The sequence below is a fragment of the Theropithecus gelada genome, chromosome 10 (assembly GCF_003255815.1).
Source record: "Theropithecus gelada isolate Dixy chromosome 10, Tgel_1.0, whole genome shotgun sequence".
Taxonomy (NCBI): domain Eukaryota; kingdom Metazoa; phylum Chordata; class Mammalia; order Primates; family Cercopithecidae; genus Theropithecus; species Theropithecus gelada.
The window spans coordinates 66,039,577-66,066,050 of record NC_037678.1 but is presented as its reverse complement, the minus strand read 5'-3'; the positions used below and the strand labels follow the sequence as shown (position 1 = coordinate 66,066,050).

Sequence of the window (26,474 nt, the reverse complement as noted above, 5' to 3'; positions counted from 1 at the left end):
CAGAAGAGAAAAAAGAAACCAGACAGGAACTCTGGGAGCTCCTGGACTGATGGTTTAACGCCGAGCACAACGGGTAAGGGATCAGGCTTCACTATCGACCGACCTGGGCTGAATGACACCGGTTGACTGTGTGACAAAAGCCAATCAAGAACCTCTCTGCGGCTCATGAACAAGCCAGAGACTTACAAAGGACAACACATACCCCATCACCCGAGGATGAGACGGGATGACACACGAAGTGCCCCGCACAGCGTCGCTGCAAAACACTGGCAGTTTTCACCTCTGGCTGCCCCCTGTGAGCCCGACCAAGCTTTTTGGGCTTAGGTCGGAGGCGGCCTCCCAGACTCTATAGGCCCTTGAGGTCATAACAGGCGTCCCCATCAGAGCCCAGTCCTTTACCAGCTGAGGGTAAGTGCCCGGACTAACTGGCCTCAGTTTCCCCTCGAAGCAACGGGAGCAATCGCACCGCCGGCAGGACATCTTGTGGGGGGCGCGAAATGACAAAAGTTACGATTTACAGAAGTTCCCCCTCGGTAACGACCCCCACTCCGGCGAGGAGCACAGTAGGCACTCCGGAAACACCCTCCACGAGGAGGGCCGGGCCACTTCCTGCCCCCGAGCGGGCTCTCCCCGGCCGAGGCTCCCACCGCCGCTCTGGGGAGGCCATGCAGCATTCCTGAGGGCGGGGTGGGCGCAGGAAGAAGGTGCCTGCGGCCCCGCCCCCTCCGGGCGCGCTGGGCGGGGCGAAGCCCCTCGGCGCCTTCGGCCCGCCCCGCGGGGGGTGGGCGCAGCTTGTCGCGCTCCTCACAAAGTTTGTTTTCTCCCTCCGGGCGGGTGGGGGAGGGCGCGGAGGGCGCGGGGGGAGGAGAGGGGATCTGACGTCAGGCCGCGAGGTGCTTTCCAGCCGCGAGCTGTCAGGCCGAGTGTCAGGCCAGGCAGGTACGCTGCGCGCGCCCCCGGGGCCCCCCGCCCCCCGCCGGGACTCCCCGCGCCGAGCCTGAGGCCGCGTGGACCCGAAAGCCTCTCGGAAAAGTTAGTGCAGGGAGCAGGAGAGGGCCAGATGGGGGTGGGGGCGCGCGGACAACTTGGAAAGTTTCTTTTTCTCAGTCGGACGGGGGAGGGGGCGTCGTCCTGGCGCGTGCGGTTGGGGGTGTGTGAGCTCGGGGGTGTTTGTGAGTCCCGACGGCCCGCAGGGGGTGTTTGTGAGTCCCGAAGGCGCTGCGCTCCGGGGGCTGGTGGGGGGCTGTTCCAGCCCCCGGGAGGAAGCCTGCTCGGGGCCCTGGCGGGGGGACCAGCTTCATAGGATCCCACCCCAGGAGAGGGCCGATCCTGCGCCGGACCTGAGTGAGCGCGCGGGGGGGCGGATTTGTTTGGTTTCAAAAGTGCACGTTGCTAACCGCCGGCAGGGCCCCCCCGCCGCCGAGCCGGGCAGGGGGCGGCCGAGAGTGACAGCTGGGAGTGGGGGCCGCGGTAAGGGCCCGGAGCGGGGGGGCTCTGGGGAGCCCGCGCGAGTTCCCCTTTCCTTTGGAACAAAGGAAAGTCTGTCTCTGAGGCATCTGTCACTCCCAGGCGGGCCAAGGAAGCGGGGCGCGTGAGGCCGGCGCCCCGGAGAAAGTTTGTTGGCGCCGGGACCCTCGGGCAGGCCGAGGGTGAGCCGAGCCTCCCGCAGGAGAAGCACGCAGCCTGCGGGGCAGGGGGCGGCCAACATGGAGTCTGGGCGCAGGGCTGTGGGGGGGCGGCGCGGAGGTGGGAGCCCAGCCCCCTCCCCTCCCTTCCCCTCCCCTCCCCCTCAGGGCCGAGTTCGGAGCACAAAGCCGAGCGCGCACGCTCCGCCGGCCCCGCGCCCCGAAGAGTTGGCCAGCCCCGAACTGCCGGGGAAGGGGGTGGGAACCAAACTTTTTCCTGCTCCAGGACAGACACGTGAGTTTTCTTTCTTCCAGAACCCCCGCCCCACCGGGATGGCGGGCCCGCCGGGGAGCTGGTGCGCGGAGTCGGCCAGGGGTGAGGGTACTGTGGGGTGCAGGCGCCCCAAGCGCCGGCCGATTCCTCGCCGACCGGGGAGCCATGTGCTCCGACTCGGTCTGGGCCGCGGGGGAGGTTGCGCGCTTTGTCTGCATTGCTGGGAATGCGGGCGTGAGTGCGCGGCCGGGGGGAGTGTCGGGGCCGAGCTGGGGGAGTTGTCAGAAAGTTGGTGCGGGAGTGGCTGCAGGTGGCGTCGTGGGAGTCTGTAGGAGGGTGCATGGGATGTTGTGTCGAGGGGGTGCTGCCACTGGTCACTGAGGGTAGAACTGATTGTTAGTGTGATGACGCCTGGAGTTTTCCCTGTCGGAGAAATTGGGGGTGGCCGGGTCGGTTGGAGTTCGTGGGTGGGCGGGTACAAAAGTTGGGTTCGTTGCGTGGGTCACTGTTGTTCGTGCTAGGCCTGGGTCTGTAATCTGTGCGTGTGCGTGCTGTATGTGTCGGTGATAAACCCTAGGGTTTGTAGGGCTTGAGCGATGGGTCCGGGCCAGTTATCCTAGCGCTGTTGGTTAATTGCCTGGCTTGAGTGTGTCTGGGTGCGGTGTAGGGTGCATATGTGGGAAACCTCCCAGCCTATAGATGGCCCTGGGTTGCAGAACACCGAGGTGGAGAAGTTTGTGTAGGCTGAGAGGTCGTTCCCCAGGGCCCACCCGGGGAACCCTGCAGACAGACTTGGCTGTCAGCCAGGGTGGAATTTGTACAGCTAACCTTGAGTAAACTTCTCACAGCCGGCCAGGGCTGCATCACTGAGCCCGGATCCCAGCTGCCCTGGCCATCTAGAAATGTCTGTCTGACCTCAGAAAGCGCCTGCTGTGGTGCTGTCTGAGGAGTGGCACCTCTAACCAGTGCCTGTCTCACCTCCAGGTGGCCTGGCTGAAAGGGTAGACCCTTCCCTCGAAAGCCTGGCCTAGCCAGCCCAGAGATCTGGGCGCAGGTCCAAGAAGAGGAAACAAAACCTGGGAGATGCCAGAGTCTGTTGGCTGGCCTGCTGGGGAGCTGTTAAAAGGCTGAGAAGGGAGGAGCCTTGAGATCCTGGCATCAGCCTGGCCTAGAACTTTTGCTTTTAAAATGAAAATCTGGCCGGATGCGGTGGCTCAGGCCTGTAATCCCAGCACTTTGGGAGGCCAAGGCCGGCAGATCCCCTGAGGTCAGGAGTTTGAGACCAGCCTGGCCGACATGGCAAAACCCCATCTCTACTAACAAAAAAAAAAAAATTAGCTAGGTGTGGTGGCACACACCTGTAATCCCAGCTACTCGGGAGGCTGAGGCAGAATTGCTTGAACGCAGGAGACGGAGGTTGCAGTGAGCCGAGATTGCGCCACTGCACTCCAGCCTGGGCTACAGAGCAAGACTCCATCTCAAAAAAAAAAAGAAAATATTTTTTACATGTGTGAAACAGAACTTTGTCGGGGGCTGAGCAGCTGATTTGGGTCATCTAGGGAAAATCCTTCCTTCATTTGACAGGTGAAGACAGGACTCAAGCCCAGAGAGGGGAGGATCCTTGCCCAGGATTACAGTGCCAAGTGGAGGGTGGGCCTTGCTCATTCATCTGGATTTTGAGTGGTTGAGTCTAGGACCAGGCCAAGGGGCCTGACAAAGGAGAATGTCCAAGAAGCAACCAGTAGAGAGATGACTCACCTCTCTCACTGCAAGGTACACAGTAGGTGCTCCTTAAATATCACATGGACTGCTGCAGGACCATGGTGATCTGTAGTTTCCAGAGTTCTCACTGGGCGTTGGGAGACCTAGGAGGCAGTACAGTATACAGCCCACAAGAGAAGGTGGGGAGAGGCCTGGTCCAAATCCAACTTTAGTATCCTAAGCTGGGGGTGGGATTTTTTTCCGTTACAGCTTTATTGAGATATAACTCACATACCATGCAATTCACCCATTTAAAGTATACTTATCAGCAGGTTTTGGTATGTTTGCAACTATCACTATAGTCAATTTTAGGACTTTTTTTGAGGGGGATGGGGGGACAGGGTCTTGCTCTGCCTCTCAGACTGGAGTACAGTGGTGTTATCTCATCTCATTGCAACCTCTGCCTCCAGGCTCAAGCGATTCTCCCACCTCAGCCCCCAGAGTAGCTAGGACCACAGACATGTGTTACCATGCTCAACTAATTTTTGTATTTTTTTGCAGAGATGGGGTTTCACTGTGTTGCCCAGGCTGAACTACTGAGCTCAAGTGATCTACCTGCCTTGGCCTCCCAAAGTGCCAGGAGTATAGGTGTGAGCCACAGCATGTGGCTTTTTTTTTTTATTATTTTATTTTTAAAAATGGGGTCTTACTATATATGTCCAAGTTGACATGCACTGGTGCGATCATAGCTCACTACAGCCTTGAACTCCTGGGTTCAAGGGATCCTCTCACCTCAGCCTCTCGAGCAGCTGGGACTACTGGCACACCATACTGGGCTAATTTTTATTTTATTTTATTTTTTATTTTAATTTTTTTTTATTTTGTTAAGACAGAGAATCGCTCTGTCACCCAGGCTGGAGTGCAGTGGCATGATCTCAGCTCACTGCAACTTCCACCTCCCAGGTTCAAGCAATTCTTCTGCTTCAGCCCTCCCCTGCATAGCTGGGATTACAGGTGCCCACCACCACACCCAGCTACTTTTTATATTTTTAGTAGAGACGGGGGTTTCACCATGTTGGCCAGGCTGGTCTCGAACTCCTGACCTCAGGTAAGCCACCCGCCTCAGCCTCCTAAAGTGCTGGGATTTCGGGCGTGAGCCACCACGCCTGGCCCCAATTTTTATTTTTTGTAGAGCCAGGGTCTTCTTGTGTTGCCCAGGCTGCTATTGAACTCCTGGCCTCAGGGGATCCTCCTGCGTTGGCCTCCCAAAGCATTGGGATTACAGGCATGAGCCTGTACTACACCTGGAGCCTGTATTACACCTGCCCCAGGATGTTTTTACCCCGTCAGAAAGAAACTCCATACACTTTAGCTATCAGCATTCTGTCTCTGCAGCCCTAACTGCGGAGCTGTTAGTTAGCTAATCTACCCTGTCTCGATAGAGTTCATGATCAATGAAATCATATAACATGTAGTCTCTTATGACTGGCTTTTTTCCCTTAGCATAATGCTTTCAAGGCCTACTATATTGTAGCATGTCAGGACTGACTTTTTTTTTTTTTTTTTGAGACGGAGTTTCGCTACTGTTGCCCAAGCTGGAGTGCAATGGCATAATCTCGGCTCACTGCAACCTCCATCTCCTGGGTCCTAGGAATTCTCCTACCTCAGCCTCCCGAGTAGCTGGGATTACAGGCGCGCACCACCACGCCCAGCTAATTTTTTTGTATTTTCAGTAGAGATGGGGTTTCACCATGTTGGCCAGGCTGGTCTTGAACTCCTGACCTCAAGTGATTCACCTGCTTCAGTCCCCCAAAATGCTGGGATTACAGGCATGAGCCACCGCTCCCGGCTATGAATTCCTTTTTTTAATAAGCGAATAAACCATTGAAAAGATAGACGACTTTTTTTTTTTGTAGAGATGAGGTCGCACTATGTTGCCCAAGCTGGTCTTGAACTTCTGGGTTCAGATATTCCTTCTACCTCAGCCTATACTGCTGTGAATATGTGTGTATGAGGTTTTATGTGGACACAAGTTTTCATTTCTCTTGGACTATCTAGGAGTGAAATTTCTGGGTTGCATAGTAACTCCGTTTGACCACCATAGTATCTTGGGCAGCTTTTTTTTTTTTTTTTTTTTTTTTTTTTGAGATGGCGTCTCAATGTGTTGCCCAGGCTGGAGTGCAGTGGCATGATCTCGGCTCACTGCAACCTCTGCCTCCCAGGTTCAAGCGATTCTCCTGCCTCAGCCTCCTGAGTAACTGGGACTACAGGCGCTTGCCACCACAGCTGTCAAATTTTTGTATTTTTTGGTAGCAACAGGGTTTCACCATATTCGCCAGGCTGGTCTCAAACTCCTGACCTTGTGATCCGCCTGCCCCGGCTTCCCAAAGTGCTGGGATTACAGGTGTGAGCCACCGCGCCCGGCCTTTTGTTTGTTTGGTTTTGTTTTTGTTCAGATGGATTCTCGCTCTGTCACCAGGCTGGAGTGCAGTGGTGCCATCTTGGCTCACTGCAACCTCCGCCTCCCGGGTTTAAGCAATTCTCCTGCCTCAGCCTCCGGAATAGCTGGGACTACAGGCGCGCGCCACCACGTCCAGCTAATTTTTGATTTTTTAGTAGAAATGGGGTTTCATCATGTTGGCCAGGATGGTCTCGAGCTCTTGACCTCGTGATCTGCCTGCCTTGGCCTCCCAAAGTGCTAGGATTACAGGCATAAGCCACCGAGCTCAGCTTTTATTTTTTGAGACCTTTTTTATTTTATTGTTACCCAGGCTGAAGTGCAGTGGCACAAACACAGTTCACTGCAGCCTTGACCTCCTGGGCTCAAGCAATTCTGCCTCAGTCCCACAAGTAGGTGGGCCTACAGGTGCACACCATGACACCTGACTGACTTTTTTTTTTTTTTTTTTTTTTTTTTGTGAGCCACTGCGCTGGCCTTGAGCAGCTGTCTTAATCTCTCTCTGTTACCTCAGCTATAAAATGATAATAATAGCTTCTCCCTTATTGAGGAATTGTAATTAAATGAGATAACGTGTAAAATGCTCAGTACAGGCCGGGCATGGTGGCTCACGCTTGTAATCCCAGCACTTTGGGAGGCTCAGGCTGCCAGATCGCTTGACGCCAGGAGTTCAATACCAGCCTGGCCAATATGGTGAAACCCCGTGTCTACCAAAAAATACAGAAAATTAGCCAGATGCATGCCTGTAATCCCAGCTACTCGGAGGCTGAGGTGGGAGATCACTTGAACCCAGGAGACAGAGGTTGAAGTGAGCTAAGATGGTGCCACTGCACTCCAGCCTGGGCTACAGAGTGAGACCCTGTCTCAAAAACAAAAAAAAAGAAAAGAAAAAAAACCAAATGCTCAGTACCGAGCATGGAGAATAGTAGACCTCAGTGGAAACTGTAATTATTTCCAGTCCGAGTCCTGCTTGTGAATGAGCTGCCATTTGCTAGTCACCTACCTGTTCCATGAAGTGGAGGAACTTTGGACTCATACCTTCTAGCTTGCTTGGGCTGTGTTATGGCCTGAGACTCTGAATTGCAATTACCCCATTTCTGGTGTCCCAGGCTCAAGTAATGCTGAGCGTGTTTGGAGACTAGGAAAAGGCAGTACATACTAATGATGTTCCCATCCCCTGTGTCACTTGTCCCAGGTTTACCCAAGGTCCAGCCCCCTAGGCACCATGTCGGACAGTGATCTAGGCGAGGACGAAGGCCTCCTCTCTCTGACGGGCAAAAGGAAGCGCAGGGGGAACCTGCCCAAGGAGTCGGTGAAGATCCTCCGGGACTGGCTGTACTTGCACCGCTATAACGCCTACCCCTCAGAGCAGGAGAAGCTGAGCCTTTCTGGACAGACCAACCTGTCAGTGCTGCAGGTAAGGAGGGGATCTGGATAAGGGGGTGGTAAGAGGATCTGTGTTCTAGTCCTATTCCAGCCACGCCACTGACTCACTGTGGTCTTGGGCCAGTCACTTTCACTGTCTGGGCTTCAGTTTCTTCTTGGGTTAGGGGAGAACACCTAACTCTCCCTGTCTCAAGGGAAGACAATGAAATAGGGTCGCTGTGGTCAATTTCAGACTTTAGATAGTCCTTTTTTTTGAGACGGAGTCTTGTGCTGTCACCCGGGCTGGAGTGCAGTGGTGCGATCTTGGCTCACTGCAACCTCCACCTCCCGGGTTCAAGCGATTCTCCTCCCTCAGCCTCCCGAGTAGCTGGGATTACAGGCGCCCGCCACCATGCCCAGCTAATTTTTTGTATTTTTAGTAGAGACAGGGTTTCACCATGTTGGCCAGGCTGGTCTTGAACTCCTGACCTTGTGATTCGCCTGCCTCAGCCTCCCAAAGTGCTGGGATTACAGGCGTGAGCCACCACGCCCGGCCCAGACTTTGGATAGTTCTGAAGAGGCAAGGAATGTAATGTTGTCAAAGTCTAGGTGTCATCATTAACTTTGGAGGCCAAGGGAAGATGAGAAGGCATCGAGCATCTAGGATTCGGCCCCCTGCCCCAACGCAGTATTGGACGGCGACTTGGTTGAAAGGGGCAGCTGTGATTTGCAGTGTGGTTAAGAGATGGGACAGAATCACAATCCAGGAAAGGACAGAAGTCAGAGGTTCTGTGTTCATAATCCAGTTCTGCCTCACGTCTTGATTTCCTCATCTGTAAAGGAGCAGGGGGTGCGCAGAATCCTCCCCTGCCTGGTGGAACTGTTGTGACAAATAGATTCAGAACTGGATGTGAAAGTGCTTTGCAAACCATGCACATGAACACACTCAAAAGAGATAGCCTTATCCCCTTTTAATCAGAGTGCAAAGTATTGTCGCCTTTGAATCGCGCCTGTTGCTGACCCGCAGGTGCCTTTGTTCTGCTTTCCTGGAGCAGAGGCGGGGGACCCCGGACCACCGTTGCTTTGCCTCCAGTTTGCTTCTCCCCTTCCTAGAGACACACAGTAGCCTGTTAGCCTAACACCAGAGGCCCAGCCCTGTCCTGCTGGCCCCCACTGCTCCCTTCCTGAGCCAGTCAAACCTCTCCCCCAAACTCTCCTGTTTCTCTTTCCCCCTCTGTCCTTTCTTTTTTTTTCTTTTTTTTTTTTTTTTTTTTTTTTTGAGGCAGAGTTTTGCTCTTGTTGCCCAGGCTGGAGGGCAATGGCATCATCTCAGCTCACCACAACCTCTGCCTCCCGGGTTCAAGCAATTCTCCTGCCTCAGCCTCTGAGTAGCTGGGATTACAGGCACCACGTCTGGCTAATTTTTTGTATTTTTAGTAGAGATGGGGTTTCTCCATGTTGGTCAGGCTGGTCTCAAACTCCTGACCTCAGGTCATCTGCCCACTTCGGCCTCCCAAAGTGCTGGGATTAAAGGCTTGAGTTACCACGCCTGGCCTCCCTCTCTGTCCTTCGATAGCTTGTTACTCCAACCTTTGGTGCTGTCTCTCCCTCCTTCCCTTATCCCCTCTGAACCTCCCACGTCTTCCCACTTCCTATCTTTCTTCCATGTAGAGACACGGTAAGTATTTCAGCCCTCAGAACTCCTGTCACCTGACTTTATACTCTGGGCAATGGTTAATCTAAGTATCTGTATGAGAAAAGCTCTAAAGTTACAGATCCTGACTCAGATTCCATCTTCTCCACAAGAGGAAGCCTGGACCTTGGCCAAGTCACTGCCTTCTCTCTGAGCCTCATTATTCCCTCATCTGAAAAAAGAGAGGTGATTGTAGCACTTTCATGAGTGTAGGGAGGAGGGGAAGAGGAGAATTCAAGGCTCACTCAGGCCCTCCCTGCACAGTGGCTCACGCCTGTAATCCCAGCACTTTGGGAGACCAAGGCAGGAGGATCACATGCGCCCAGGAGTTTGAGACCAGCCTGGGCAACATAGGGAGACCCCATCTGTACAAAACAAAAAAATTAGCTGGGCATGGTGGTACATACCTGTAGTCTCAGCTACTTGGGGAGCTAAAATGGGAGGAAGGATTACTTGAGCCCTGGAGATGGAGGCTACAGTGAGCTGTGATTGCACCACTGCATTCCAGACTGAGCGACGGAGTGAGATGATGTCTCAAAAAAAAAAAAAAAAAAAAAAAGACCAGGTGTGGTGGCTCATGCCTGTAATCCCAGCACTTTGGGAGGTCAAGGCAGGTGGATCTCCTGAGGTCGGGTGTTCAAGACCAGCCTGGCCAACATGTAGAAAATCCATCTCTACTAAAAATACAAAAAAGTAGCTGGGCGTGGTGGTGCATGGCTGTAATCCCAGCTACTCAGGAGGCTTAGGCAGGAGAATCCCTTGAACCCGGGAGACAGAGATTGCGGTGAGCCGAGATGGCTGCATTGCACTGCAGCCTGGGCAACAAGAACGAGACTCCATCTCAAAAAAAAAAAAGGCTACTGGTCAGTGTTTGGCATACAGTGGGTGTTTCTACTGTTTTCAGCTTCATGTCTCTGCCTAAGGCACAAAGTCTTGGGCTGACCCTGGGTGCCCAGCAGTGCATGACATCTCACAGTGTACCTCCTCAGCATGGGGCTGTGCAGAGTTGGGATCCCAGAGAGGTTCCAGACACATTCTTACCCTCGAGGAGTGTGTAGACAGCCTCTTTGTGGGTCTCCCTGCCTTCAGCCTTGTTCATTTAATCTATTATTTTGAATAAAAAAGCCCAGATCTGATAGGGCCAGGCACTCCTAGACTCTACTGCCCTCAGGATAGAGTCCAGACTGATCCACAGCCTAGGTTTGGGGCTGCTGCTTATATTCCCAGTGCACCTCATCCTGTCCTGTCAAACCACTTGTCACATTCTATTGGAATTACTTTTTGTCAGGGACACTTTCTCAAACCTGAGAAATATACTCTTTTTTTTTTTTTTTTTTTTTTTTGAGACAGAGTCTTGCTCTGTCGCCCAGGCTGGAGTGCAGTGGCCGGATCTCAGCTCACTGCAAGCTCCACCTCCCAGGTTCACGCCATTCTCCTGCCTCAGCCTCCCAAGTAGCTGGGACTACAGGCGCCCGCCACCACACCCGGCTAATTTTTTATATTTTTGGTAGAGACGGGGTTTCACCGTGTTAGCCAGGATGGTCTCGATCTCCTGACCTCATGGTCTGCCTGCCTCGGCCTCCCAAAGTGCTGGGATTACAGGCGTGAGCCACCACGCCCGACCTACTAACTCCTTTTATTTATTTATTTGTGTGTATGTGTGATGGAGTCTTGCTCTGTCACCCAGGCTGGAGTGCAGTGGTGCAATGTCAGCTCACTGCAACCTCTGCCTCCTGGGTTCAAGTGGTTCTCCTGCCTCAGCCTCCTGAGTAGCTGGGATTGCAGGCGCATGCCACTGCACCCCGCTAATTTTTGTATTTTAAGTAGAGACGGGGTTTCACTGTGCTGGCCAGGCTGGTCTTGTACTCCTGGCCTCAAGTAATCCATCCACCTCAACCTCCCAAAGTGCTGGGATTACAGGTGTGAGCCACCATGCCTGGCCCATCCTTTTAAAGAAAACATTTTTCAGCCAGGAATGGTGGCTCATGCCTGTAATCCCAATACTTTGGGAGGCCGAGGCGGGCGAATCACCTGAGGTCAGGAGTTCAAGACTGGCCTGACCAACATGGTGAAACCCTGTCTCTACTAAAAATACAAAATTAGCTGGGCGTGGTGCCGCATGCCTGTACTCCCAGCTACTCAGGAGGCTGGGGCAGGAGAACCACTTGAACCCGGGAGGTGGAGGTTGCAGTGAGCCAAGATCGCACCATTGCACTCTAGCCTGGGCAACAAGAGCAAAACTGTCTCAAAAAATAAAAAAATAAAATATTTTTCGTGGGCCCATCTCCCCTCAAGATGTTAACTTGAATCATTTTTATCACATCACTTAGGTAAAACAAAACTGGGTATATTAAAAAACAAAAACCGCCTGTAATCCCAGCACTTTGGGAGGCCGAGACGGGCGGATCACGAGGTCGGGAGATCAAGACCATCCTGGCCTACACGGTGAAACCCCGTCTCTACTAAAAAATACAAAAAACTAGCCGGGCGAGGTAGCGGGCGCCTGTAGTCCCAGCTACTCGGGAGGCTGAGGCAGGAGAATAGCGTAAACCCGGGAGGCGGAGCTTGCAGTGAGCTGAGATCCAGTCACTGCACTCCAACCTGGGCAACAGAGCAAGACTCCGTCTCAAAAAAAAAAAAAAAAAAAACCACTTCTTTTTGCTTTTGTTCTTATACCTAACCTTAAAATCAAACTGTTTCCAAAGTAGGTAAGTGTAAAACCCGTGACATTCCACCTGACTGTTAACTGAAGATGGCGGGTGGTGCTTTGCTGACTGCACTGCGGGATATGGTGTGACAAAGGCACAGACTCAGTAGAGTAGGTCTGGATGGCCTTAGGCCCCGATGCTCCTATTGGTGATGAAAATGGAAACCCAAAGCCAAGCATCCTTCTAGAGAACTAGCGAACCCCTCAAGGTGACACATCCACAGATCTCACCTGGAGAAATGTGAGTCTAAGGAAAGGAGACTGGACATCCCCTGGAGGGAAGGGACCCATGGTGGCTACCTGCTCTAGAGTCATGCCAAGAGTTAAGAGCAGTGGGGACCACCCAGCCCTCCTTGATGGAAACTGACCATGAATCCCATGTCAGCCCCAGCTGCACACCTCTCTGGTAACTCCTCCCAGTTAGCTCATTCCCCTCAGCTCATTTGGTCAATTACCAGCTCCTGTACATATACCCCTTAAATATTTTAGGGTTTTGGCTTCTTTCTTACCCTTGTGTAAACCATCATTATCTGATCACGATCATTTATCACTCTCCAACTTAAAACCCTTCAGGCCAGGCATGGTGGTTTGTGCCTGTAATTCCAGCACTTTGGGAGGCTAAGGCAGGCGGTTCGCTTGAGGCCAGGCTGGGTGTTTGACAACAGCCTGGCTAACACAGTTAACCTCTTCAATGCTAAAAATAGAAAAATAGCCGGGCATGGTGGCACATGCCTGTAACCCCTGCTACTCAGGAGGCTGAGGTACAGGAATCACTTGAACCAGGAGGAGGAGACTGCAGTGAGATCGCACCACTGCAGTCCAGCCTAGGCAACAGCAAAACTCTGTCTCAAAAAAAAAAACTTCAGTGGGCTGGCAGGGTAACTCATGCCTGTAATCCCAGCACTTTGGGAGGCTAGGATGGGAGACTCTTGAGCCCAGGAGTTCAAGGCTGCAGTGAGCTATGATCATGCCACTGCCCTCCAGCCTAGGTGACAGAGTGAGACCCTATCTCTAAAACAAAAAAGGCTGGGCGCGGTGGCTTACATCTGTAATCCGAGCACTTTGGGAGGCCAAGGCGGGTGGATCACCTGAGGTCAGGAGTTGGGAGACCTACCTGGCCAACTTCGTGAAACCTTGTCCTACTAAAAATACAAAAATTAGGCCGAGCGCAGTGGCTCACGCCTGTAATCCCAGCATTTTGGGAGGCTGAGATGGGTGGATCACCTGAAGTCAGGAGTTTGAGACCAGCCTGGCCAACATGGCGAAACCCTGTCTCTACTAAAAATATAAAAATTAACCAGATGTGGTGGTGTGTGCCTGTAATCCCAGCTACTGGGGAGGCTGAGGCAGAAGAATCGCTTGAACCTGGGAGGCAGAAGTTGGAATGAGCCGAGACTGCGCCACCGCACTCCAGCCTGGGCAACAGACTAAGACTCTGTCTCAAAAAAAAACAAAAATTAGCTGGGCATGGTGGCAGGTACCTGTAATCCCAGCTATTTGGGAGGTTGAGGCAAGAGAACTGCTTAAACTGGGGAGGCAGAGATTGTAGTGAGCTGAGATTGCACCATTGCACTCTACCCTGGGCAACAGAGCGAGAGTCCATCTCAAAAAAAAAAGACAAAAAAACCTTCAATGGCTTTTGCCAACCTAATGACATCACCTGCCCGTGTCTACATCTTAAACCTCAACCCTGATCCCCCACATTCCTGCTACATTGATCCACCTCCCCAGACCATTTTCCTCCTATCCCTGACCAGGAGGCTCCCATCCCCTAAAGGAGCTGTGTGCTCTCACAGCAGATAGAGGGGTCAGAGCACTGGGACACTAAACTGTAATTGCTTTTAGACTGCACCAAATTCTAGAGGTGTGGAGAGCACTGACCTAGTTTTGTTCATAGTTATAGCCCTAATGTAGCTTAGTGTTTGGTATCTGGTAGGTAGGTGCTCAGTAAATAATGTTGAAGTAGCAGAAAAGGACTATAAAGTGTTGGAAGGGTCAACAGGCAGGACCTCAGAAGTAAGGAAATGTAATGGCTCCTAATCATGAAAAATTGCCTAAAGCCTGGGAGCATCATTTTTTCCTGTATTTATTATTTTTTTATTTATTTTTTTTTTTTTTGGAGACAGAGTCACTCTGTCGCCCAGGCTGGAGTGCAGTGGCTCAATCTTAGCTCACTGCAACTTGTGCCGCTCGGGTTCAAGCAGTTCTCCTGCCCAGCCTCCCGAGTAGCTGGGATTACAGGTGCCTGCCACCAGGCCCAACTAATTTTTGCAGTTTCAGTAAAGATAGGGTTTCACCATCTTGGCCAGGCTGGTTTCGAACTCCTGACCTCAGGTGATTCGCTCGCTTCAGCCTCCCAAAGTGCTGGGATTACGGGCGTGAGCCACTGCGCCCGGCCTCCTGTATTTAATTTTTTTAAATTTCATTTTCCATTAAGGACATTTTAAGAATATCTATAAAAGCTGAGCGCAGTCTGGGCACGGTGGCTCACACCTATAATTCCAGCACTTTGGGAGGCTGAGGCGAGTGGATCACCTGAGGTCAGGAGTACAGGACCAGCCTGACCAACATGGAGAAACCCCATCTCTACTCAAAACTGCAAGATTAGCTGGGTGTGGTGGCACATGCATGTAGTCCCAGCTACTCTGGAGGCTGAGACTGGAGAATCACTTGAACCCAGGAGATGGAGGTTGCGGTGAGCCGAGATCGCGCCATTGCACTCCAGCCTAGGCAACAAGAGTGAAACTCCATCTAAAAAAAAAAAAAAAGAAAAAGAAAAACACTAGGCACAGTGTCTCACGCCTGTAATCCCAACACTTCGGGAGGCTGAAGCGGGTATATCACTTGAGGCCAGGAGTTGGAGACCAGTCTGGCCAACATGGTGAAACTCCGTCTCTACTAAAAATAGTCCCAACTACTCAGGAGGCTGAAGCAGGAGAATCACTTTAACCTGGGGGTGTTGGAGGTTGCGGGGAGCCAAGATCACACCACTGCACTCCAGCCTGGTCGACAGAGTGGGACTCTGTCTTTAAAAAAAAAAAAAAAAAAAAACACAAAAGTAAGAGAATATAATAATCAACCACCAGCACCAGTCATTTGGCTTGAACAAGTATCAACATTTTCCTAGCTTGTTTTATCTCTCCCTGGGGGCATCTCTTTTGATTGTCTCCTTTAACCCCCGCCCCAGGAGCGATTCATTAGCAAGTCAATGAGTCACTTAACTAACTGGTTTGCCGGTACTTGCCTGGGGCTAGGTAGTTGGGAGGGTTAGGGAAAAAGAAGTCTTTTGTAAAGGATTTTCACGGGTCCCTCTGACATCCTCTAAGCCCAATTTATTGGTTGGACTAGATCTAGGACTACCTGGCAGGATTCTGGGCCCCATTCCTTTACTGTAACAACGGTTGGGGATATACCACGTGCCCGGCCCGGGACTCTGTGCTGGGGTACACAGTAGTAAGATGGGTACCTTCCCATTACTTCCTGGCTGTCAGGACTGCTTTCATATGCAGCTTCCTGAGGGAAGTCTTCCCAAAGCCAACACCAGGGCAAGGCAGCCGTCCCCCTGGCAAGGGCTATTGGGTGAGAAAGAGGCCTGGTGCAGAGGCTGTAGTGGTCAGCTGTGGGGGAGGGGTGTCCTGACCTACCCCCAGGGCAGCCAGGGATGTAGGAGCTGCTCTTTTCTGACTCCAAAGCTAGCTGCCCTCTGATTCCTCCCCCAAGCAACTTCTGTTTTTCCTCATGTCAAGGCCTTTCATCTGTCTGTATTTTTTTTTCAGCTTCTGTGTAAGCTTTTTGGCTTAAATAAAGGGCTTGGCCTGCAAGGACAAGTAACCAGTAGGCTAAACCATTGGTTCCTAAGCCTGGGTGGCCAGACTTTCTGGGTAGCTGGTCTGAAAACACATTCCCGACTCCACCCCTCACCCCCACTAGATCAATAAAGCCAGAGGGGAAATCACTATCTAACAGTTTTTAAAAATCTCCCCCAGGCAGGGCGTGGTGGCTCTCTCTGTAATCCCAGCACTTTGGGAGGCCAAAGGGGGCGGATCACTTGAGGTCAGGAGTTTGAAACCAGCCTGGCCAACATAGTGAAACCCTGTCTCTATTAAAAATATGAAAATTAGTCGGGCATGTTGTCACATGCTTGTATTCCCAGCTACTTGGGAGACTGAGGCAGGAGAATTGCTTGAACCCGAGAGGCGGAGGTTGCAGTGAGCCAAGATCGTACCGTTGCACTCCAGCCTGGGCGAAGAAGCGAGACTCCATCTCAAAAAAAAAAAAATCTCCCCTAAGGTGATTCTAATACAGAGAACTGCCTTCAAGAGCACCTGGATATGGCGGTCCCAGCATGAATGGTGGTACCATGACGTTTGGGAAAGGTGCCTCAGTGCCTTCACTTCCTTGACATGAAAATGAGAGGGTTTGTGCCTGCATCCATTAGCTGCTGCTCCTAGCATCACAGCCCTTGTCAGCCTCCTGGTGCTCCTCCTACCCCCATTTGCCACAGTGATTCCTCCCTTGTCCCTCAGCAGCCTTTCAGATAGAGCCCTGTTTTATGGTAGAGACCGGCTTTCAGGCCCCCAGCCTATGTTACGCCACATACATCACAGAGTTCACTTTGACCTTCCTACCATCTCTCCATGACCTTGAGTGGGGACAAGTCACAGGTTCTTTTCCTGACTTAGGCACAGGCTGGGCAGCTGGAAGGGGCTGCAGAAAGGGCACTGGCAGCCACTCAGTTCCCCCGCCTTGCCTTGCCCAGCCCCTCAGCTGTGCATTTTTCTGGGCTAAGAAGACAAAACAAACAGATGCTAGGCTGCCAAGTGCTCTGGACAGGACAGTCTTGTGGGGGAGTGTGTGGAGGGGGTGTTTTTCTGTTTTCTGAATCCTCAGCCAAAATGGGAGGTACCTTTAGGGGCTAGGTGTCCACACAGATGCTGAGGAACGCCCAGGCTTCCTTCCCTGAGACTGCCTGCTCAACACCACTCCTTCTTAGTTTGCTTGACCCAGGTCACTGTGACCTGACCATTTTTCCCCTGCATCCAGGGCTGAGGTGGAGAGGGGCAGTGTACTCCTGCAGCACAGGTACGGGAGGAGGCAGCTGTGGGAGGGAGGGAAAGAAGGCCACAGGCACTGCTCTTGTGCAAGGAAGCCTCCCTCTCACTCTTCAGCTGGCAGTGGGTGGCTGCCCAGAACCAGGCTGTCTGGATCAAACCCAGCTTTTGCACTTGTGACCTGGAACAAGTTTCTGAACCTCTCTGATGTGTTTCTTCAATGGAGATAAGCATAACCTGTCTGATAGGCTGAGATTGAATGAATAATTAGATATGAAATGTGAATAGCACCTGAGACCAGACATGGTGGCTCACACCTGTAATCCCAACACTTCGGGAGGTTGAGGTGAGCAGAAACCTGAGTTCAGGAGTTCGAGACCAGCCTGACCAACATGGAGAAACCCCATCTCTACTAAAAAAAAAAAAAATGCCGGGCGCAGTGGCTCACGCCTGTAATCCCAGCACTTTGGGAGGCCAACGTGGGTGGATCACAAGGTCAGGAGATAGAAACCATCCTGGCTAACATGGTGAAACCCCGTCTCTACTAAAAATACAAAGAAAAAAAATTAGCCAGGCATGGTGGCAGGCACCTGTAATCCCAGCTACTCGGGAGACTGAGGCAGGAGAATCACTTGAACCCAGGAGGCAGAGGTTGCAGTGAGCCACTGCTCTCCAGTCTGGGCAACAGAATGAGACTCTGTCTCAAAAAAAAAAAAAAAAAAAATAGCACCTGAGGGGTTTTGTGTTCAAATGTTTGCTATCAGGATTATGATGTTTATTACTCAGCTATCCCCTTTGTTCCTCTGGAAAGACACAGCAAAGCTGGCTGGGTGCTATGGCTCATACCTGTAATCCCAGCATTTTGGGAGGCTGAGGCAGGCAGATTGCTTGAATCCAGGAGTTCAAGACCAGCCTGGCCAATGTGGTGAAACCCCATCTCTACAAAAAAGAAAAAAAAAACACTACCTGAGCGTGGTGGCACACGTCTGTGGTCCCAGCAACTCGGAAGGCTGAGGTGGGAGAATTACCTAAACCCAGGAGGTCAAGGCTGCAGTGAGCTGTGATTGCACCACTGCACTCCAGCCTGGGTGACAGAGTGAGACCTTGTCTTTTAAAAAAAAAAAAGACAGCACAGCAAAGCAGTGGAAGCCCTAAAGCCAGGAGGCCTCATTTTAAATCCCTGCTCTGCACTGGGAGGATGTGTGACTGCACAAGGGCTTTCTTCTCTTTGAGCTCAGTTCTCTCTAGTACTTTTGGGACATTGCCCTCTACTCTTCAGGTTGTATGCAGATTAAACATAATGCAGGTGTGGCTGGCATGATACTGCTATCAAAGGTGTTTGAATAAGTTTGTCCCCTTCCTTCATCCCACCCAGCTGTTCAGCCCTTCTTTTTTTTTTTTTTTTTTTTTTTTTGAGATAGAGTCTTGCTCTGTTGCGCAGGCTGGAGTGCAGTGTTGCGATTTCAACTCACCGCAACCTCTGCCTCCTGGGTTCAGGCAGTTCTCTCAGCCTCCTGAGTAGCTGGGACTACAGGCACACACACTGCTAAGCCCTTCCTCTCTTTAGGGTTTTCCCACAGCTCTAGCAGGATTTGGCTCAGCCAGCGTCACTGAAGCCTGCTGGTATGTGTGTGCATTGGAGCACCATAGTGGTGAAGAGGAGCAGTAAGAACCCCAGGGCCAGGGCCCCTCCTGGCTGGAATGGAATGGGAGAGAAGGGCCACAGAAGCCTCTGGCTCTGCCCTGCCTGTGAGCCTTCCAGCCTGACAGCCTGGTGCTGTCTTTGAGTCACCTGTAAAATAGATGCAGCTGCAGTTAGCTAGGGTAGGAAAAAAGACACAGGACCAGAAGAAGGACCTAGAGTGTGAAATTTCAGTCAAGCCACTGTTTAGACCATTTAATGGTTTTCCATGGTGCTCTGGCCTGGTTGTCAGCCCTGCCCACCTCTGAGCTCCTGAGCTACCATTCACCGGTTCCTTAAGCCAACCCTTTCCTGCCTCGGTTCAGCTGTTTTGGAGGACCATAGAGGTGAAGGAGGGCAGATGAGAACCCCACGGCCAGGGCCTTTCCTTGGAATTGTTTAGAACATTCTTAGCTTTCTATATGGCTGGCTCTTCCTTATCCTTACGTCTCAGCCTTCCAAAACCCTTAGCCATGGAAGTTTCTCTTATCTTTATAACCCCCCCACCTTTATTTCTGTTTCCTTTTTGGCACTTATTGGTGGTTATTCACCTAGTTGTTGTCAGTCTCCATGACTAGGTGTGCACTGTAAGCTCCACAGGTTGGCGTGCATGTCTGTTTAATTCACAAAGGCATCCCAGCACCAAGAACTGGGCCCAATATAGCAGGCACTCAAATGATAATTTGAATGAGCAAGAAGCCTTGAAGAGCAGCAGGAAGGTGAGAAGCTGTAACCTTTTTTTTTTTTTTTTAAGATGGAGTCTCACTGTGTTACCCAGGCTGGAGCGCAATGGCATGTTCTCGGCTCACTGCAACCTCCGCCTCCTGGGTTCAAGCAATTCTGCCTCAGCCCCCACAAGTAGCTGGGACTGCAGGCACGCGCCACCACACCCGGCTTATTTTTGTATTTTTAGTAGAGACGGGGTTTCACTGTGTTGGCCAGGCTGGTCTCCTGACCTCGTGATCCGCCCACCTCAGCCTCCCAAAGTGCTGAGGTTACAGGCGTGAGCCACCGCACTTGACCGACATTTTTGCCTTTGAGACGAGGTCTCACGCTGTCACCCAGACTGGAGTACAGTGGCACAGTCACAGCTCACTGCAGCCTCAACCTCCTGGGCTCAATTGATCCTGTCACCACAGCCTTGCAAGTAGCTGGGACTACAGACACACACCACCATACCCAGCTAATTTTTGTACTTTTTGTAGACACAGGGTTTTGCCATGTTGACCAGGCTGGTCTGGAACTCCTGAGCGAAAGCCATCTGCCCACTTTGGCCTCCCAAAGTACTGGGACTGCAGGCGTGAGCTACAGCATCCAGCCTGACTCTCCAGGCTGGAGTACACAGGCATGATCATGGCTCACTGCAGCCTCGGCCTCCCTGACCTCAGCCTCCTGGGACTATAGGGCACGTGCCATCACAATAGCTAATTTTTTGTGTTTTTGTAGAGATGTGGTTTCACCATGTTGCCCAGGCTGGTCTCGAACCCCTGGGCTCAAGTGATCTGCCTGCTTCAGCCTCCCAAAGGCTGGAATTACAGGTGTGAGCTACCGTGCCCAGCCAGGGGAGGGTCTTCATGTCCAGGCTCTGGAGTCTGGACTTATCGTGTAGGCAGTAGGAGACAAATGGCAGTTTTCTAGAACAGGAATGACAGCCATGGCATTTTAGAAAGAACATGAAACAGTAAAGAGGCTAGACTGAAGAGCTGTAAAGTTGGGGGCTATTCAAGAGCGTCCAGAGATAGAGGGCAGGGTGCTATAGGTGTCCCCCAAACCACATGCATATCACTTAATGGTGAGAAATTTTATACTTCTAAACAATCAACTAGATGGGAATGGGGTCAGAGTTAGTGGTAGCTTTCTCAACAGCATGTGGAAAAAAGTCAAGGATGTTGGTTGAGCGCATGTTCTGCTGAGGCTACTACTCCTGGTATTGCTGAGAAATAAGAATGACTTTCTTTCAGGCCAGGCACGGTGGCTCATGCCTGTAATCCCAGCACTTTGGGAGGCCGAGGCAGGTGGATCACTTGAGGTCAGGAGTTCGAGACCAGCCTGGCCAACATGCTAAAACCCCATCTCTACAAAAAAAAAAAAATAATAAGGAAAAAATAAAGAATAACCTTCCTGATAGCTCCCTTGTGCCTTTATGGCTTTCTCCGGCCTGCAGTGAAACTCTGCACTACAAACTTGGGAATGAGTTGCCCTTAGCATCAATCCCTCTCTTCTTCTTCATCCACCCAGGCAGCAGGTCCTGCCATTCCAATATCCTAAACACAGCAAACATTTGTCCTCTCGCCACCTCCCGTAATGTAACCTGAACTACTAGCAGTACCCCATCTCCCTGCTTCCAGTCTGTTCTCCACATCATACATTGCTCCTTACGTCAAACCCTTATATAGCTCCTCAGTACCCTTAACAATAAAGAAGCAAATCCTCCTGCTAAGAGGTAGCCTTCAGTTACCACTCTAAGCTCCAGCCACATGAAGTTTTTGTTTGTTTGCTTTTTTGAGACTGGCTCTGTCACTCAGGCTAGAGGGCAGTGATGTAATCTTGGTTCACTGCAACCTCCTCGTCCTGGGTTCAAGCAAGTCTTCTGCCTCAGCCTCCTAAGTAGCTGGGATTACAGGCGCCTGCCACCATGCCCAGCTAATTTTTCTATTTTTAGTAGAGACAGGGTTTCACCATGTTGGCCAGGCTGGTGTGTGTTCTTATTTAACTCTCTTTTCCTACTATTAACTTCTGTGTTTTCTGCTGTGTTCCCAGGTCCTAGGACATGCTTCATAGCTGTTTGTTTTGGTTTGTTTTGAAACAGGGTCTTGTTCTGTTGCCCAGGCTGGAATACAGTGGTACAATCATAGCTCACTGCAGCTTCCACCTGTTGGGCTCCAGCGATCTTCCGACCTCAGCCTCCCAGGTAGCTGGACACAGGGGCGCACCACTGCACCTGGCTAACTTCTTTTGTAGAAACAGGGTCTCCCTGTGTTGCCCAGGCTGGTCTTGAACTGCTGAGTTTAAGCAATCCTCCCGCCTTGACCTCCCAAATTGTTGGGATTACAGGTGTGAGCCACTGCACCCAGCCCATAGCTGTTTTTGATTGAGCGAACTGATCGGTCTTGTATATTCATTCCAGATATGTAACTGGTTCATCAATGCCCGGCGGCGGCTTCTCCCAGACATGCTTCGGAAGGATGGCAAAGACCCTAATCAGTTTACCATTTCCCGCCGCGGGGGTAAGGCCTCAGATGTGGCCCTCCCCCGTGGCAGCAGCCCCTCTGTGCTGGCGGTGTCTGTCCCAGCCCCCACCAATGTGCTCTCCCTGTCTGTGTGCTCCATGCCACTTCACTCAGGCCAGGGGGAAAAGCCAGCAGCCCCTTTCCCACGTGGGGAGCTGGAGTCTCCCAAGCCCCTGGTGACCCCTGGTAGCACACTTACCCTGCTGACCAGGGCTGAGGCTGGAAGCCCCACAGGTGGACTCTTCAACACGCCACCACCCACACCCCCAGAGCAGGACAAAGAGGACTTCAGCAGCTTCCAGCTGCTGGTGGAGGTGGCGCTACAGAGGGCTGCTGAGATGGAGCTTCAGAAGCAGCAGGACCCATCACTCTCATTACTACACACTCCCATCCCTTTAGTCTCTGAAAATCCCCAGTAGGCATCTGCCAACAAGGGTGCTCAAGGCTCAAGCCAGCTGTCCTGGGTTTCCGTTTTGGTTCCCTTTCATACAGAGGGTTTTCTATGGATCACTGCCAAACATTGGGATCATCTCCTCTGTCCAGAGGTCTTCAGCAGGAAGACGCCAGCTGGCACCACTGCACTGTGATGGGGGCCCTCTCCTCTGCTGACTCTGCCGTTTCTCCAGGCCTCCCCTCAGTGATGAGACCAAGAGATCGGAGACAAGCATGGTGCTGATGCTGCTGCTGCTTCTCCAGAAAATCCCTGGGACACCTTTGTTCCAGCCTGGTTTCCTGGGCTGGGCTCAGGAAAGCTGCCAAGTTCAGTCTTATGTTGGGTCCAAGCTGCCCCTGTGCTGTTTCTGTCAAGCCAGGTATGGACATTCCAAGTTCATATGCATGAACAAAAGAAAAGAGGAACCCAGTGGATGTAACAGAACCGACTCCAGTTGAATGTTTAGATTTTTGCTAAACTGTTTTCTTTTTCCCTTTTTTGCTGTGGTTTGCATTCACGGCAGTAGTTAGCCCAGGTGTGGGGAACGAGAGTGCACTGCATGATAGCGTTATGGTGAGCTGGGAAGGACCCACCACTGCCACTGGGGATTGTTTTGCAAGAAAGGAATATTTTTATTTTGGGGGCCAGCTAAGTCTCTGCAGTAGTGTGAAATTCCAAATGGTGGTTTTATCGTTGGTTTGGTTTACCCAAAAAAAGGCAGGAAAAAAAAAAAAACCCATATGAGCACATTGACTTTTCTGCCACAGGCACAGAAGGGTAGAAAGCCACAGCAGGGGGCAGTCCAGCAGACTCTGACTCAACTTTCTAGGTACCTAGCAGAGAAGGATGGTAAGATCAAAAGGTGTTTGGTTTTTCTTTTTTTTTATTGTAGTTTTTTGGGGGGTGGGGGGAGTAAACTAGACTGAAGCGATGGATTTTTTTTTTTTTCTTTAATGTTTTTCCCTTTGTTCTTGAACATTTTTGCCCTGCAGCCTGAGTTTTGAATTCTTTTAGGAACTTGGATTAGAGGGGCCCTATGTCAGAAGCTCCCAGCACCTCCTACTTGGGAGAGAAGTGAGCCATCTGCTGGTCAGGAAGTCCTCCAGAGAGGCAGCCTTTCCCACAATGGTGGCAGGAAACTATCTGGGGAAAGCAGGAATAGTGTCCACTGCTGCCAGGGAACTGCCTTCAGAGAAGGCTGGGGCTGGAAAAGGGTTAGAAGCCTGCTAGCTGGGATTGTCTTTGTTTCAGCTTCCTTTAAATTAGAGTTACAGGGGCCCCTGCCCAGTGAACAGATCACAATTGGTCTTATGCTCCTCCCTCTCCCCCATTTTTTCTTTTGCTGTTTTGTTTTTTGTTTTTTTGAGATAGAGTCTCACTCTGTCACCCAGGCTGGAGTGCAGTGGTGCCATCTTGGCTCACTGCAGCCGCAGCCTCACGAGTAGCTGGGATTATAGGCGCCTGCCACCATGCCCGGCTAATTTTTGTATTTTTAGTAGCGATGGGGTTTTACCATCTTGGCCAGGCTGGTCTTGAACTCCTGACCTCGTGAGCCACCGCGCCCAGCCTCTTTTGCTGTTTCATTGCTGACAGTGTTCAACAGCAATATGTCCCATCTTTATGTATCCTAAGAAACACTAATCCTAGGTTATTGCTAGCCAAAATATTTTTGTCCTGAATAACGTCACTGGGCCAAAAGATAGATCAGTACCGCAGCCTTTAGTTTCCTGAAATCACCAGGTCAGGCACAAGGAGAAGAGAGGTTCCTGGATACTGACTAACTTGGGTGGGCCTAGCCAGGAGAAAGACAGTAACATGTGTTCTGTACTTTCTTGGAAGATCCCTGAAGCCATCACAGAGGCTCCCCAACTTCTGAGTCGCCCATCTGTTGCTGGAGTGGGAATGGATTGCTGAAGGAGAGGGAGCTTTGCTCTCTCTAGGTGGGCAAGTTTCCTGGGCTCTCTGTGTTGCCTCCCTCTGGCTTCTTCCTCCCGTGCCCTCTCCCCGTGTGCCCCAGGGGGATCAGGGATCCTCACCCTCCTGAGGCCCAGTGGGGAAGAATGAACATGGCTGCGTCCAGGTTAACTGAAGCTGCCATTTGCCCAGCCTTTTCCATCCCAGCCCTGTCAGTGAGCCCTGGTCTGGTGCAACTGCTGCAGGATTCCTGTAGTAGGGAACTCTGGAAGTGTGTTGGTCTGAGGTGGGATTTTCCCTCCCCACAGTGCACTGAGCAACAGAGGGTGGTGAGGGGTGAGGGAGCCATGCTGCTGAATTCTGGTTGGCATTCCCCCATTATGTAAAGTGGGGTGTTGGGGTGGGGCAGACTCTGCTTGGGTTTGGTTGTAAGATAAACCTGGAGGAGAAGCACAGTTGTCCCATTGAATTATTTGAGCAAAAACTACTGTAAATAACTTTTTTGTCTTTTGTCAAATAAAATTGTTGTTTTGTTTTTTTAAGCAGAAACAGGGTTCTTGATGATTGATCCACCAGGGCTCAGGGCCCAGGCTTGAAGACAAGGCAGTTACTGGCTTCCTACTTTGCTTTACATCTTTTACTCTCTCTAGTAGCCCAGCTGTGAGTTCTGTGCACGCTGTACCCCCATTCCCTTTCACCAGCTCCATTCTGTATCCCATTCAACTCAGGGTAAAGGGGGCCTTTGCATCCCACATTGAGCCAGTCTTCCCTGGGATCAACAGTTAAGCTTTGGGGTTGCTAAGTGGTGAGGATATAACCTTGAGGAACTGGCAGTTTTTTGTTTTTTTTTTTTTTTTGAGACGGAGTCTCGCTCTGTCGCCCAGGCTGGAGTGCAGTGGCCGGATCTCAGCTCACTGCAAGCTCCGCCTCCCGGGTTCACGCCATTCTCCGGCCTCAGCCTCCCGAGTAGCTGGGACTACAGGCGCTGCCACCTCGCCCGGCTATTTTTTGTATTTCTTAGTAGAGACGGGGTTTCACCGTGTTAGCCAGGATGGTCTCGATCTCCTGACCTCGTGATCCGCCCATCTCGGCCTCCCAAAGTGCTGGGATTACAGGCTTGAGCCACCGCGCCCGGCTGGAACTGGCAGTTTTGTCCTCCCCCTCTCTCGGTAAGAAATGAGCACAACTGCAGCGTGAACCCAACACAGAGAGAAGCAGCTATGAGGTGGAAACTCCAGTCATGTCTGAAACCAGGACTACCTCTAGACTTCCCTATTATGTAAGCTAGTGAATTCCCCTTTTTGCTTAAATTAGCTGTTAATACATTTCTGCCATACTGAAATGACAATACACTAACTGCAGCCCAAACTACAAAAACCAGGGTCTGCAACAGTGGGAGACTGAGTTTGGCTGAGTGGGCCTGGGCCTGGGTCTGGGTCTGTGCTATGTTCGATCTCTTTTTTTTTTTTTTTTTTTTGAGACTGAGTCTGGCTCTGTCGCCCAGGCTGGAGTGCAGTGGCCGGATCTCAGCTCACTGCAAGCTCCGCCTCCCGGGTTCACGCCATTCTCCTGCCTCAGCCTCCCGAGTAGCTGGGACCACAGGCGCCCGCCACCTCGCCCGGCTAGTTTTTTGTATTTTTTAGTAGAGACGGGGTTTCACCGTGTTAGCCAGGATGGTCTCGATCTCCTGACCTCGTGATCCGCCCGTCTCGGCCTCCCAAAGTGCTGGGATTACAGGCTTGAGCCACCGCGCCTGGCCGCTTTTTTTTTTTTAAGAGAGTAATTGAGTAGGGATTTAAGATACTTGCCTGAACTCATATAGCCCATATAAATATGGAGCTAGAATTCAAATTCAATTATGTTTTCCTTCAGGGTCACTCAGGTCTGCCCAGAACCTATCTGAACTAATATAGTGGGCAGTTATATATAGTGACCACTAATGTAGTATCATCTAGCTGTCTAGAACACTGCTACGACCTAAGCACAAGAAGTTTCTTCTCGTGAACGAAATCTTAATTTCTCCCCAGTACACCTGGATGGAGGATGTCTGGTCTTCTACAGGTCATTCTCTAGGAATTTCGAGAGACAGCCTCCCCACTCAAGTTTCCCAGATTAAAGAGCCTCAACTCCCTTAGCCATTCACCCAAGGTCCTGATTTTCCCCCACTTCTCTCTTAGTATCTCTCAAACTGCACACTTGGCTCTGGAGCTCAGCAGAATAGGCTCGTGCTGTTACGCCTTTTCAAAGTAAGTTTAATATATAATTCACATTGGCTGGGCGCAGTGGCTCGTGCTTGTAATTCCAACATTTTGGGAGGCTGAGGTGGGTACATCACTTTTGAG

At 51.4% G+C, this 26,474-nt stretch overlaps 1 protein-coding gene across 6 annotated transcripts; it reads left to right on the top strand.

Moving 5' to 3' along the window:
- Positions 1–236: 236 nt before the first annotated feature.
- TGIF2 (TGFB induced factor homeobox 2) lies at positions 237–22,940 on the top strand. Of its 6 annotated transcripts, none has more exons than XM_025398856.1 (3): positions 237–939; positions 7,254–7,475; positions 21,683–22,940. In XM_025398856.1, exons 2-3 carry the CDS (start codon positions 7,284–7,286, stop codon positions 22,202–22,204), a joined length of 714 nt encoding a protein of 237 aa, XP_025254641.1. In that variant the 5' UTR covers positions 237–939; positions 7,254–7,283; the 3' UTR covers positions 22,205–22,940. The 6 variants fall into 6 exon arrangements, with proteins under 6 accessions (XP_025254641.1, XP_025254643.1, XP_025254640.1 ...); XM_025398858.1 differs by having other exon boundaries at positions 770–811; XM_025398855.1 differs by having other exon boundaries at positions 850–1,032.
- Positions 22,941–26,474: the final 3,534 nt, after the last annotated feature.

Excerpts from the sequence above, each read along its gene's own strand:
- TGIF2 (XM_025398854.1), top strand. The coding sequence starts at position 2,065 with ATGTGCTCCGACTCGGTCTGGGCCGCGGGGGAGGTTGCGCGCTTTGTC. Across the intron at positions 2,134-7,253 it reads GCATTGCTGGGAATGCGGGC|GTTTACCCAAGGTCCAGCCC; the intron begins GTGAGTGCGCGG and ends CACTTGTCCCAG. Across the intron at positions 7,476-21,682 it reads CCAACCTGTCAGTGCTGCAG|ATATGTAACTGGTTCATCAA; the intron begins GTAAGGAGGGGA and ends TATTCATTCCAG.